General features: G+C 40.1%; 1 protein-coding gene across 2 annotated transcripts in view; it reads left to right on the forward strand.

Annotated features, from left to right (window-relative positions):
* Positions 1-763: 763 nt before the first annotated feature.
* Positions 764-13,992, forward strand: part of LOC149778784 (transcriptional adapter 1-like) — a 58,518-nt gene continuing 45,289 nt past the window's right edge. For both annotated transcript variants that reach the window (XM_089939545.1, XM_089939546.1), the window contains exons 1-2: positions 764-868; positions 10,407-10,443. In XM_089939545.1, the coding sequence (XP_089795671.1) occupies positions 798-868; positions 10,407-10,443 (108 nt within the window). In that variant the 5' untranslated portion in view covers positions 764-797. The remainder of the gene's footprint in view (positions 869-10,406; positions 10,444-13,992) is intronic.

A 13,992-nucleotide genomic window follows, 5' to 3' on the forward strand; every position in this document is an offset into this window, starting at 1 on the left:
AATAAATGTTGCTGCATGGACACTGTTTTAGCGGTTTTTGTCCCCAACAATCTGCATACAATTTAATGATCGATTCCTTAAATGCAATTTAATGATCGATTCCTTAAATGCACATTTGAACTGCTCAACGTACCTGGGAAATAATGAGAAATATCGTGTCTTAAACAAATGTAAGTGTCACATTTAAATCTCAGACGAAACTTATTGATATTTCACATGGTCCGAATCAGCCAAAAATCTGGTCCGAATCAGCCCGTAATTTGGACCGAATAAGCCTGGTCCGAATCAACCATGGTCCGAATCAGCCTGTTACCGATAAAACGTGTCAGTAACATGAAATTTCTAACTGAGTAATGTTTAAGACCTATTTGTGAGCTTCTCTTTTCAAACACACACACACACACACACACACACACACTATATTTACAAAAACTTTCGGTGTCATTATCAAATTAGATCAAACATGTCACATGCAATGTTAAGAAGATTCCATACTTGAACCAAAACAATTTTGAACGTATAATACTAATTCATTACAATGTCGAGTGCACCTAGCGATAAAAAGAAAAAAAAAAAAACGAGCCGATACAAGCATTTGCAATTTTTATCAATTTAATTTGTCTCATGTTGTATCAACATTCAATATTTTACAGCATTGTCAGTTTAAAACTTCTTTGTACCGTCTTTGCCTTGTCCTTCCGGGTTTATTTTCCGCTTTGTCTTTCTCCGTCGTAGTGGTCTTCAGTGTAGCCCTGACGCAGTGTCTTCCCTTTAGCAATGTTGTCAAAGCGTTCAATATGGCAGCTTCCATTGATCTCAATATTGCCCGGACGAATTTATCAGAAGCGCTAGGAGATAATATGAAAGTGTAATATATATTTTCTGTATATTTTATTTAGTGACTTGTGTTCTTAAAGCAGCAAAACTGCGTACTTCTTTTTACAGCATCCGGTTATGACGGGGAATTAACAAAATAACCCATTTTATCGCGGACCTCCCTTGTAAAAGTTTTACGCATGCTGATATTTTCTATATTAATTATCAGTAGAAAATTAAAGATAATTTCTATTGAAAACATGCTGTAATTTTTTTTTTGTGTACACTTACGTGAGAACTTGCAGTCTTTAAAGTTATTATTTTTGTTTCCGACGACTTTGGGTTTGAAGTAAAAAATGTTAGGGATTTTTCCATCACCTCTGGTAAAGTTGTACTTAAACTACGTCACATCTGTGTTGAACAATAATTATTATTACATATCTATTATATAATTTATGTTTATGTCATAATATCGAGCATTTCATCGTCACAGGAGATCAAATTAATATTAAGACATGTATTCCGCGCCACACATACACACAAAGAACAATAAAAAATATTAAAAACCCCATCAGGACCATACCTAAATATTGTTTCCTCGCTGTTAGTGGTGCTGTCCTGATATATGATTCTCTGGTATAATGATGTGTTTTAACTGTCTATTTTGAAAATATCCATTTTTATACATGTATAGGAGAATTAATACTACAAATCTTTTGTAGGATATGCAATTCCAGCATTCACACTAATGTCTAAAATATTGCAATGAAATAATTGACAGAATATGTTAATTACATACATTATATTTGGAAGCCCTTTTAAAATTTAGTGATTATTTCCACTGAAATGTTAATTTGTAGAAAAGACATTACAGGTCCAGTCAGCTTTTCTTATCAGTTTATTCAGGATTTGTTCATAGGTTTTACCCAACTGCATTTCAGCCCACATCCAGTAACACACACTATATAATTATGCGTGTGTGTTTAGTTTGATGTACTAATTGTATTCCACTATATTCGAAGCATTGATAATTTTAGACACTGAATACTTTTCTACATTGAGTTTATCCAGTCTTGGCTAGTCTTTATGGGGTCTTCTTAAATAAACCAGGCTATTCAACTGGACTTGAATTCTGTGATGTATATTCTCTCTGCTGATGTGTTTCATTCTTACATTTTCCTGGTTAGCATCTAACATGTTTTGGAGCAATACAGGATTTTATGTTGTTAGGTTTGTAAAACAGATCTGCATGTGAAATTGGTTTCAAGGACATGTCAGAGGTGTAGCTATGATATTTTGCGCCCGGGGACGAACTATAAAATTGGCGCCCCAGCCCCCTCCCCGTTTAATCACATTTTTGAATATTACCCTTGTTTACTTATTATAATGTAACGTTGTAAGCCTCATTTTGGCGCCCCTGTACCTTGGCGCCCGGGGACATATGTACCCCCCTGCCCCCCACTAGCTACGCCTCTGGGACATGTAGAAATGAAAAACTGATGGACGATTGCAAGCTGCGCAGTAAAGAGCAGTTATATCCATATTCAGCAAAAATGTTTACATTGTCAGAATGCCAACAACTTCACAACCCCAAAGAACAGAAGATATGCAATTTGGTTTATCAAATTTTTTTATGATTTACTAGTTCAAAAAAATAATTTACTTTTCCTTACTAGTAAAGATGGCTGGGTATTGTAAATTTATTTAAACTTTTGCAGATAGAGTGCTTGTTTGCTTGTGTCTTTTGTGTGATGGTTTTGTTAAAAATAAAGTATGAGCTTCCTGCTGAAAGTTAATTATTTGTATTTCTTCATCCTTTTCTTCTTCTTACTATTATTCACGTAATTTCATATTCTTAACAAGCTCATCATCAGTGTTGCTATCACAGTTTTTCAGTATTGCTGTAGATGATGCCTAAATTAATAGTTCATTATTTTGGTGTTGGTACATGGTTAAAGTGTCTCAGAAATGTGTTGTGCTTTCGTCACAGTAGTAACATATGTCATCAGTGGATTTTACACACACCCCAAAAGAAAAAAGTAATGGTTTATTTTCAGTTTATTATTGTCAGTAGAAAATAAAGGACAACATTTAATTTGTCTACAGGAAATCTCATAATCACATTAGTCAAATTAGCTGCTGGCCTGTCAGAACGTAACTTGTGGGTTTTTAAACCATCCAGTTAATAGTGACCACTGCAGGTCAATGGGGCCAGTTACATTTTGCAGACTTGTCATTAAATTTGATTTGGAGGGCCAGTTGATTTTCCACAGGATCAGTTGATTTTAATGTGAGCCAGCCCTGCAGACTAATGGAAAAATCTTTGTTTTTAGTAAGTTGAACTCTGGCATCCATAAACCGATAAAAAAAAACTTTTCTATTTTTCAAAATGAGGCCTTTCATTTGCATCATGGAATTTGAAGCTAAGACAAGAATAATTGATTTACATGTCTCAGTGATCATTTTATTTCTATGTAAGATAAATGCTTTTGATGAAGATACCAACATTAAATTCAGAATAAATTCTAAAGCATGATCATCAGCTTTCACTTAGAGTGAGATGGAGTTGCCAAGTAAAACATTCGCAGAGAGGTGACAAGCCCTAATAATTACTATAGCACGAAGAAATCTAAATATTTAAAGCCTGATTAGGCAGTAAAAGAACGAAAAGTCTGTGTGTTTCAAGAATTACAGAGAATTTACATTACAAAGGAAATCACATTTACAGATGATATTAGCATGGTATTTTTCGCACCATAATTCAATTTAGAAATGAAAACAGGATATGATTTGAATTTCAGTATGCAGGAGGAAATTGGGCCAATTAGTTTCCATAGTCAGCGTTTCATCTTACCGACCATGGGTTAAATATTTCAGAGCTTGAAATTAAAATTTCTTTTACTAGCCGACAGGATAACCAGATTCAAATATCTTTTACTAATCTTTCAGAAATCAAACAGAAGCCAGATCAGTTTATAAATCAACATTTATTTTTCATTAACATCAGCATCATACAATAGCTACTGTACGTCACCAAAAAATCGTTGAAAGTTCATATTCATTTAATGTATCTGAATCATAATTAAGTCAAGATCAACAAGGCCAAGTCTTTGACATTCTGTTTCTTGGTCCTGCATAATGCCACAGCTTGATGTCTAGTGAATTAAAGAGCACCATCGTTATTGTGATTCCATTGACAATTTATGACAGATTTTGCACGCACAAGCAAAGTCACATTCATATTTCTCCAGGGTCATTCTTCAGCCTTTCATATGCTATTTCCCATCATGTCTACTACTTAATTACTCTCTTGATTATATGTATAAACTCGGTTTCTTTTGTTCTTATTTGATTGCTAACATTTTGGTGGTATCTGCGCATATAGCTTAATCTTTTTTATTGTCAATCTACATTGCATCCAGGGGTCATGCTATCAGGTGAAGTGGGCAACTAACTCGCCAAAAAAATGTAAACTTCGCCTTCTTCTGTTAGGTAAACAAAACGACTTTTCCCTATGATTATCTTTAGAGGTGCGCTGACTAATCATACCTTTTGAGATGCCCCCTCGCCTTATCCAGGTTAGTTCTAGTGTTGTAGCAAAAGGTATTCATCAAGTCAACAGTAGCTAGGCCTAGTTTTGATATCAAATACGCTGATAAACAAGCTCTTGCACATTGACAGGCATGTGATTTGATAGCTGATAGACCATTAACCATTTCCCAAGTATGTTAGCAACTATCACTACCCGATTTACATATGTTTTTCTTGGATGATAAAAACATATAAAGTTGTGTTTCGAAACTTTAACAATAGTATGTAAATAGCAATTTATGTTTTAGAATAGAATCTGTGATCTGGATATTTTAACTGCCTCTTGTTCACAATTTATCATAAAATTAGTTTGAAACTGAAAGTTTATCAGTGACTGAAATAATAGAAGACATCGCTATGTCTGGGAAGTACCAGTTTATTAGACTGTAATTTTTCATAAATCATCAGGCAAATATATTCGGAAAAATATACAATTCATAATAAGCAAAGCCTATGTATTATGTTATTTAAGATTTTGCTTTAAAATGCAATTACATTGGTCAGAAACTTACGGGACAATGCTATGTTGTGAAATTTGCAAGATGCATTGTAAGGTCAAAGTTGTTTTCTGACCTGACTCGTATTTGTGAAAATACGGAACAAAGCTGTGAAGCAGATAATATTTAATCAATGCCTAATATTAATACAAGTACGTAGACAAATAAATAAACCATAAATTTGCAATCCTATTATGGACTGCTGTAATGGAGCTATATAAAGTGAGAGTTTACATCATGAAAACCCCTCCTTCTAAAAATAGTAGCAATCTACTTTGTGTTTATTTGGTTGGAAAGAAAGGGTTTATTTCATATACCAACTATAAATTAGCCACGTGTGTAATTTTATGCATTTTAGTGTGGTATGTATAAATAGTTTTGGCAATGTTTTATCCACAACAAAGAAATGAGGACAAACAGTATGATCTGAAGAAACGTGTGCATTTGATCTCATGTACAGGGTTGCTTCAAACGTGTTTAGAAATCTTTGAAAGCACCCTTATTGTGAACTTTTAGAAAGTGTAAGAGATAAATAAATAAATACAAATATATATAAAAAAATTGAACAATGGTAGTTGATTAGTCATTTTTATTAACTTGCAATTACAAAATTGTAATCTAGTTACTCAGTTAAATTTTGTTAGACTGTTGTTTTTATTATTCTCTTTTAGAGTCATATGGCCAAAATAACTAAGAAAATTTTCTGCCTGAAAATAAAGTATTGTTTAAATCCAATACTGAATGCAGATATGAATACTGTGAAATAGTGGGCATAATTCAAATAAGAGAACACACATCATCATTGGCGACTCGGTCTCGAAAGACCATGCGAATAGCACCCTTGGGGTGTTGTCTGTCTCTGTTGGCATCATCTGCTGTGGCTGTGCAGGCCTATACACGAGTGACAGTCCCTACTGCAGTTGGTGCAGACATACTGGGAAGTCTGCGTTACTGTGGTTGCTGTTGCATTCTTCTTTCTCTTACGTTTCTCTGCCGCCAACTGGCCTCTCCTCGCATCAGCGACTGATATGCCATTGTTTACCATCAGTCTCCAGGTGCCTCGGTCCTCAGCCAGCTCTTCCCAGCCATCGGGTGAAATGTTGCATGCCTTCATGTCCCTCTTGCACACATCTTTGAAACGGAGTGAGGGGCGTCCGACTCTTCTCATGCCAGTGGCCAGCTGTCCATATAAGATGTCCTTGGGCAGCCTTCCATCCTCCATGCGTCGGACGTGACCCAGCCATCGAAGGCGGCATTTAATTAGCAGGGAGTACATGCTGGGAGTACTTGCACGCTGCAGGATCTTGCTGTGTGGAACACGGTCTTGCCAGCTGATTTTCAGGATGCATTTTAGGCACCGTATATGGAAGGAGTTGAGCCGGCGTTCTTGCCTCATGTAGGTACTCCAGGTCTCACTTCCATATAGAAGGGTGCTGAGAACGCAGGCCTGGTAGACTCAAACCTTGGTGTGCTCTGTTAGCGCGTTGTTTTCCCAAACCCTCTTTGTTAATCGAGCCATGATGGTGTTTGCCTTTCCAAGCCTTCTGTCCAGCTCCATATCAATCGAGAGAGTGTTGCTGATGGTTGACCCAAGGTAGGTAAAGTTGTTGACTGCTTCCAGGGTGACACCGTTGATTTTGATTGAAGGGGCAATGGTGGTATCTTGCACGCTGACATTTGTTTTTTCCAAGTTGATGGTGAGACCAAACTGCATGCAGGCAACAGCAAAACGGTCTCCCAGTCTCTGGAGGGCTTCCTCGGTGTGGGCCACAAGAGCTGCGTCATCTGCAAAAAGCATCTCCCTGATGAGCACAGCTCTCACTTTGGTCTTTGAGCGCAGTCGTGCCAGGTTGAACAGCCTCCTGTCGGACCTGGTGTGTAGATATATGCCATCCGTGGACGTGTCGAAGGCATAGGACAGGAGCAGGGAGAAGAAGATCCCAAAAAGTGTTGGTGCCAGCACGCAGCCCTACTTCACACCACTGTTAATTGGGAAGGAAGTTGAGGAGGATCCATCATACAGGACTGTTCCCTTCATATCTGCATGGAAAGAGATTATCATGCTGAGGAGTTTTGGGGGGCAACCGATCTTACTCAGAAGTTTGAAAAGGCCCTTCCTGCTGACCATGTCAAAGGCCTTGGTGAGGTCGATGAACATCATGTAGAGTGGTTGACCGTGCTCTCTGCTCTTCTCTTGGAGTTGTCGTAGGGAGAAGATCATGTCTGTCGTCGACCTGCCTGCTCTGAAGCCGCACTGTGATTCCGGGTACACACGGTCTGCCAGCAACTGCAGCCTGTTGAGTATGATGCGGGCGTACACTTTACCAACAATACTCAAGAGCGAGATCCCTCTGTAATTATTACAGTCACTGCGGTCGCCCTTGTTTTTGTAAAGGGTCACAATTGTGGCATCACGCATGTCTTGGGGGACTACTCCTTCCTCCCAGCAGCGGCAAAGTAGCTCGTGCAGTGGTTTAGTCAACACTGGTTTTCCACGTTTGATAGCTTCGGGCGGGATGCTGTCACTACCTGGTGCTTTGTCGTTTGGAAGGCAGTCGATTGCTTTGCTGAGCTCCTCCAAGGTTGGCACTTTGTCGAGCTCTTCCATGGTGGGCAGATTCTTTATGCTGCTGAGGGCTGCATCAATGACTGACGTTTCTCGGGAATATAGTTCTGAGTAGTGCTCCACCCATCTGGCCATCTGTTGCCCACGGTCTGTGATCTTCTCTCCCGTCAGGGATTTCAGGGGAGCGACCCCTTTCACTGTTGGGCCTAGAGCCTTCTTGATGCCACTGTACATACCTTGGATGTGTCCGGACTCGGCACTGTGCTGGATCCCTTCACACAGTTGTTGCCAGTACTCGTTCGCACACTGTCTAGCAATGCGTTGGGTGTTACTTCGGGCACTTCTGAGAGCAGCAAGCGTCCGTTCATTAGGGCATTTTTTGTAAGCTATGAAGGCTTTTCGTTTCTCCTCGATTTGTGGTTCCATCCTTGATAGGTGTGCATTGAACTAGTCCTGGCTGGGTCGTTCCTTCTTGCCAAATGTTGACATAGCTGTACTGTAGATGGCACCCTTCATGGCGTTCCACTTGGCTGTAGCGTCATACTCAGGCAGGTCCTGGAGAGCCTTGTTCAGGGCAGACACATACTCCTCCACCTTGGCAGGGACTGACATCTGCGCAGTGTTTATGCGAGGATGTCCTTTTGGTTTTGAGCGGTGTAGCGTGTGTGACGGTAGTCGCACTCTGCTGCTCACAAGGGCATGGTCGGAGTCACAGTCTGCACTGTGGTAGGTTCTGGTGGAGAGGACGCTGTTAAGGGCAGAGCGCCTGGTGATGACCAAGTCGAGTTGGTGCCAGTGATGAGATCTGGGGTGTTTCCATGACACTTTGTGTTGTGGCTTACACTTGAAGAAGGTGTTTGTGATGCACAGGCCATGGTAGGTGTATAGCTCCAGCAGTCTCTGGCCGTTTTCGTTGGTCTTTCCAGTGCCACGATATCCGAGGCAGGTAGGCCATGACTCGTGGTCCGCACCTACTCTGGCATTAAAGTCGCCGAGGAGGAATAGTGGTTCATTTTTGGGGCATCCTTTGATCTGTTCGTCCAGCTGCCCATAGAACTGATCCTTCACGTCTTCTGATGACGTGAGGGTTAGGGTATAGACACTGATGATGTTGACAGGACCTGAAGCAGTGGTGAGGCAGATGGACAAGAGACGCTCAGTGCCCCCTGTGGGAGGTTCAACCGAGGCCAGGAGATTGTTTTTGATGGCAAAGCCCACTCCGTGCTGACGGGGCTCCTCAGGTTCTCGACCCTTCCAGAAGAAGGTGTAGTTTTCCTCTCTGAGGTAGCCACTAGAGGCGAGCCTGGTTTCCTGGAGGGCAGCTATGCTGATATTTAGTCTGGTGAGTTCTCTATCGATGATGGCCGTCTTTCTGGTGTCGTCCACTTCTCTGAGGTCGTCGGAGATGCCTGTACACATGGTGCGCACATTCCAGCTTGCAAATTGAAGAGCTGGAATCTTCTTTATTTGTTTCTTGTTTCTTTTGTCTGGTGTGGAATTACCGTCTGCTTGTCATGCTGAACAACACACTGAGCTCCAGACACCCACTGGAGCAGGCAGACGATGGCGGGTCAACACCTTATTGACTGGGGGCTGCCCGGCTTGAGGCGGGGCGATAGTTGGCCAGTGGGACACGATGATCCCTCCCACCGTCAAAGCTGACCCGTGGTGGCCCTTCCCTACGCCAATCGGGTGGGACTTATAACCCATAAACTGTCAGCTTCCGTGTTGTTTCCTCACTCAGTAGCGAGACTGGAGTGTCCTCTCCAGGGCGCAAGCCTGGGCGTGGAGTATGGAGATCCTGGGCTGCCCAGACGTCAGGATCCCCCTCTTGTCCTTGCTGGTGGGGTCCAAAGGAATGCTGAGCATGACATTTGGCACCAGTTTGGATGCAGGAGCTGCCGGAAGGAGGTCGTAGTTGACCCCCAGCCGCCTTAGGGGCTCCACTCCTGATTTTCTGTCTGGGTTTACTCCCGTAGCCTTTCCTTCTCCCGAAGATATCCACAAGGCAGTGGAGCCACAATCCAATGGATGGGACTTGGTTGGTTTTGAATCAGAGTTTCCTTCTCCTAGATGAACTGCCTGACAAGGCTAACGAGCTTCATCTGCCTGGGTTTGGGGTCAGAGTTTCCCTTCTCTTAGACTGGTTGCCTGCCAAGGCTAATGAGCCCAGTCTGCCCACCCAGTTATACCGCCGGGTACTCGGTTGTGCCACACAGCAGGCTCTGTTAAAACGGGGCACCACGTGAAGGTGCTGCTGTGGGTACAATAGTATAGGAAAGGCCATATGCAAGTAACCTCCTGCCCTGCAGAGCGAGACAGTGGTCCTGCGGCAATCAGTACACCTGGGAAGGAGAGGCTATGAGAGACGCTTCACTTTCCTTTGGCAAGCGGGAAGTCAGGCCCAGGCCACGCACCCCCACATTATATATATATATATATATATATATATATATATATATAGAACATTTCTTGCTTTGCATCCACTTCTCTGTTGAGCTCTCACTTCTTCCTGTTCTGTCCAAAAGGAGAAGTCACTGGTCCCTAAAATTCAAGCCTAGCTTGACCCCTGGCATCCTGCCATTTATCAACAATAATATAAATATTGAAACATGGTATTTACTATATTTTTGCATTATGTCCTAAGCTGGCAAATAAAAATGTGTCCATTTCACCACTACGTGACTCATACTTGGAAGATTTTTTTTGTTACCGTTATCATTTGAATTAAAATGATTGTTTAGCTTCCATGTGTGCCAAGACTGCTTTGACTTATGTGAATTCACTCTTTGCTTGGAATAACAACTGTCAATTTCAACCACTGACATTAATTGAACCTCGTCAAGTGCAGGCTGTTAGTAGGTATGCAAATAACACAATAAACAGATCAGTGAACAATACATTTATTTTGTCAATGAAATCTTTTAATTTTTCAGATATCTTCACAATCTGAAGTCTTGGTTTCGACAGAAGGTGATGTATTAATGCCTTTATTATCATCCCTTAATACTCCTTGTCTTGCCTTGTGATAGCAGGTAGCAAGACATGGGTATCACTTTTCGTTTGGCAACAATGCTGGCATTGATGTTTGCTTTGGTGTTTATAGCACAATAATACAATTGAAATTTTTTCAGTGTTAAGGCAATTGGAGTAAAGTGTCTTTCCCAGACACACACCCATTGTAGCTGACCTGGTAAGGTCCAGTGATTTAGAATTTAAACCTGCACCTTTTCAATCCTGATTTTAACCACTGAGCCACCGTGGCTTCTGTCTCTGTTATTTACCTCTTATGACATTCTGTAGTGCATTCTATCCTACTGTAGTATTGGTATAAGGAAACGGTGCTAAGATTTGTATTTGGAAGTTATATAACAGTGCTGTATGCATTTGAGACAGTTGCCTTGGGAAGTCCTACGATATAACAGCAATGTTCACATTTGAGACAGTTGCCTTTGGAAGTCATATGATATAACAGTAATAATCACATTTGAGACATAGTTGCCTTGGGAAGTCACATGATATAACACTAATGTTCACATTTGAGACCGTTCAGTGGCCTAGTGGTTAGAGCATCCGTCTCAGATGCGGGAGGTCATGGGTTAGATCCCCAGCCGAGTCCTACCAAAGACTTTAAAAAATGGTACTGACAGCTGCCTCGCTTGGCGTTCAGGGTTAAGAGGTTAGTGTTAGGACTGGTCGGCCTGGTGCCAGGATAATGTAACTGGGTGGGACATCATGCTACATGCCTGCGGCATGATGCCCCAGTGTTAGACATCACTATAAACTGCCACATTGCAGACATCATAGCGATATGACTGAAAAATTGTTAAAGCTATGTTAAAATTCCAAACCACATCACATCACATTTGAGACATAGTTGCCTTTGGAAGTCGTATGATAGAACAGTACTGTTCACATTTGAGACATAGTTGCCTTTGGAAGTCATATGATATAGCAATATTTTTGCATTTGAGATGCAGTTATTTATATAAACCTTTTAAACAAATCTATGGGAGCTTTTTATCCTGCCTGTCAGTGATTTTTGTACTTGGGCAGCTCAAGTGGGGTAGTCAGAATTGCGAGGTCAAATCACAGACTTTAAACATTAGGATTGAAAAATAATATTTTCATAGATGTTAAAAGCTATACTGAACTGTCGATTCATATATGGGGATGGGGCAAAAGGTAAGACAATTTTTTGGTAAAGAGTTTTTAGATATTTCATTACTAATTAAGAAATATCAAAAAGTTGTCATCTATTGTCACACCATTGTAAGCCTGTATTGCTTCCTCAGCGATGATGACAACAGCAGAAACATTGTCAGTGATAATGCTTTTGTGTTGAAGTGTTATTAGGTCAGATATCTAGGACTAGAAGAGTGGATACATCAACACATGGATGTAGGTCAGACATTTAGTTCCATGGAGTATTTGCTATTACTTGGTATGTGGAGTTTAACAGACATATTGGTATATTGCAGCATGTTGCCTTTATAATGGGTAGTTTGGTATACTGTGGTATATTGTCATTAGAACTGGTATATTAGTATACTATGGTATGTTGCTTTTAAAACTGGTATATTGGTATAATGTGGTATGTTGCATTTAAGACTGGTATATTGGAATACTGTGGTATATAGCCTTTAAAACTGGTATATTGGTATACTGTGGTATATAGTCTTTAAAACTGGTATATTGGTATACTGTGGTATATAGTCTTTAAAACTGGTATATTGGTATACTGTGGTATATAGTCTTTAAAACTGGTATATTGGTATACTGTGGTACATTATATTTAAAACTGGCAGATTAGTATACTGTGATATATTGCCATTAAAACTGGTATATTGAAATACTGTGGTATATAGTCTTTAAAACTGGTATATTGGTACATGGGAATACTGTGATAAATAGCCTTTAAAACTGGTATAATGCTGTATGTGGTACATTACCTTTAAAACTGGCAGATTAGTATACTGTGATATATTGCCATTAAAACTGGCACATTGGTTTACTGTGGTATGTAGCCTTTAAAACTGTATATTGGTATGTTGCCTTCATATTTTGCTTTGACTAACCACCATAGCCTATTCAAGTGTCACAGCCAAATGAAAAAATGACAAGGCTTTGGCTTTTATATACTGTAACACTGTCTTAATTATTTTAGCAATCTTCCAGGTATTAAACAGTTTCATCATAGGATACACTACATCTTAATTTGTGTCCATATTGCAGTTACTCACATAAAGCTTTCATTGTGATGTTGTAGTTCTGGCCCATAACTGCTGTGTATAGCATGGTATAGCAAGAATGATCACCTAAAGCTGTCATTGTGATATAGTAGTTCTGGCCCATAACTGCTGTGTTATATGCTATAGCATGGTGTAGCAAGAATGATCAGCTAAAGCTGTCATTGTGATATATAGTAGTTCTGGACATAACTGCTGTGTTATATACTATACCATGGTATAGCAAGAATGATCACCTAAAGCTGTCATTGTGATATAGTAGTTCTGGCCCATAACTGCTGTGTTATATACTATACTATGGTATAGCAAGAATGATCACCTGAAGCTGTCATTGTGATATAGTAGTTCTGGCCCATAACTGCTGTGTTATATACTATACCATGGTATAGCAAGAATGATCACCTAAAGCTGTCATTGTGCTATAGTAGTTCTGGCCCATAACAGCTGTGTTATATACTATAGCATGGTGTAGCAAGAATGATCACTTAAAGCTGTCATTGTGATACAGTAGTTCTGGCCCATAACTGCTGTGTTATATACTATACCATGATATAGCAAGAATGATCACCTAAAGCTGTCATTGTGCTATAGTAGTTTTGGCCCATAACTGCTGTGTTATATACCATGCCATGGTATAGCAAGAATGATTACCTAAAGCTGTCATTGTGCTATAGTAGTTCTGGCCCATAACTGCTGTGTTATATACTATACCATGGTATAGCAAGAATGAACACCTAAAGCTGTCATTGTGATATAGTAGTTCTGGCCCATAACTGCTGTGTTATATACTATACCATGGTATAGCAAGAATGATAACATAGAGCTGTCATTGTGATACAGTAGTTCTGGCCCATAACTGCTGTGTTATATACTATACCATGATATAGCAAGAATGATCACCTAAAGTTGTCATTGTGCTACAGTAGTTCTGGCCCATAACAGCTGTGTTATATACTATAGCATGGTATAGCAAGAATGAACACCTAAAGCTGTCATTGTGCTATAGTAGTTCTGGCCCATAACTGCTGTGTTATATACTATACCATGGTATAGCAAGAATGAACACCTAAAGCTGTCATTGTGATATAGTAGTTCTGGCCCATAACTGCTGTGTTATATACTATACCATGGTATAGCAAGAATGATAACATAGAGCTGTCATTGTGATACAGTAGTTCTGGCCCATAACTGCTGTGTTATATACTATACCATGGTATAGCAAGAATGATCACCTAAAGCTGTCATTGTGCTATAGTAGTTCTGGCCCATAACA

This window comes from Sinohyriopsis cumingii, chromosome 17 (assembly GCF_028554795.1).
Source record: "Sinohyriopsis cumingii isolate HCF-2022 chromosome 17, ASM2855479v2, whole genome shotgun sequence".
Classification (NCBI taxonomy): Eukaryota; Metazoa; Mollusca; class Bivalvia; order Unionida; family Unionidae; genus Sinohyriopsis; species Sinohyriopsis cumingii.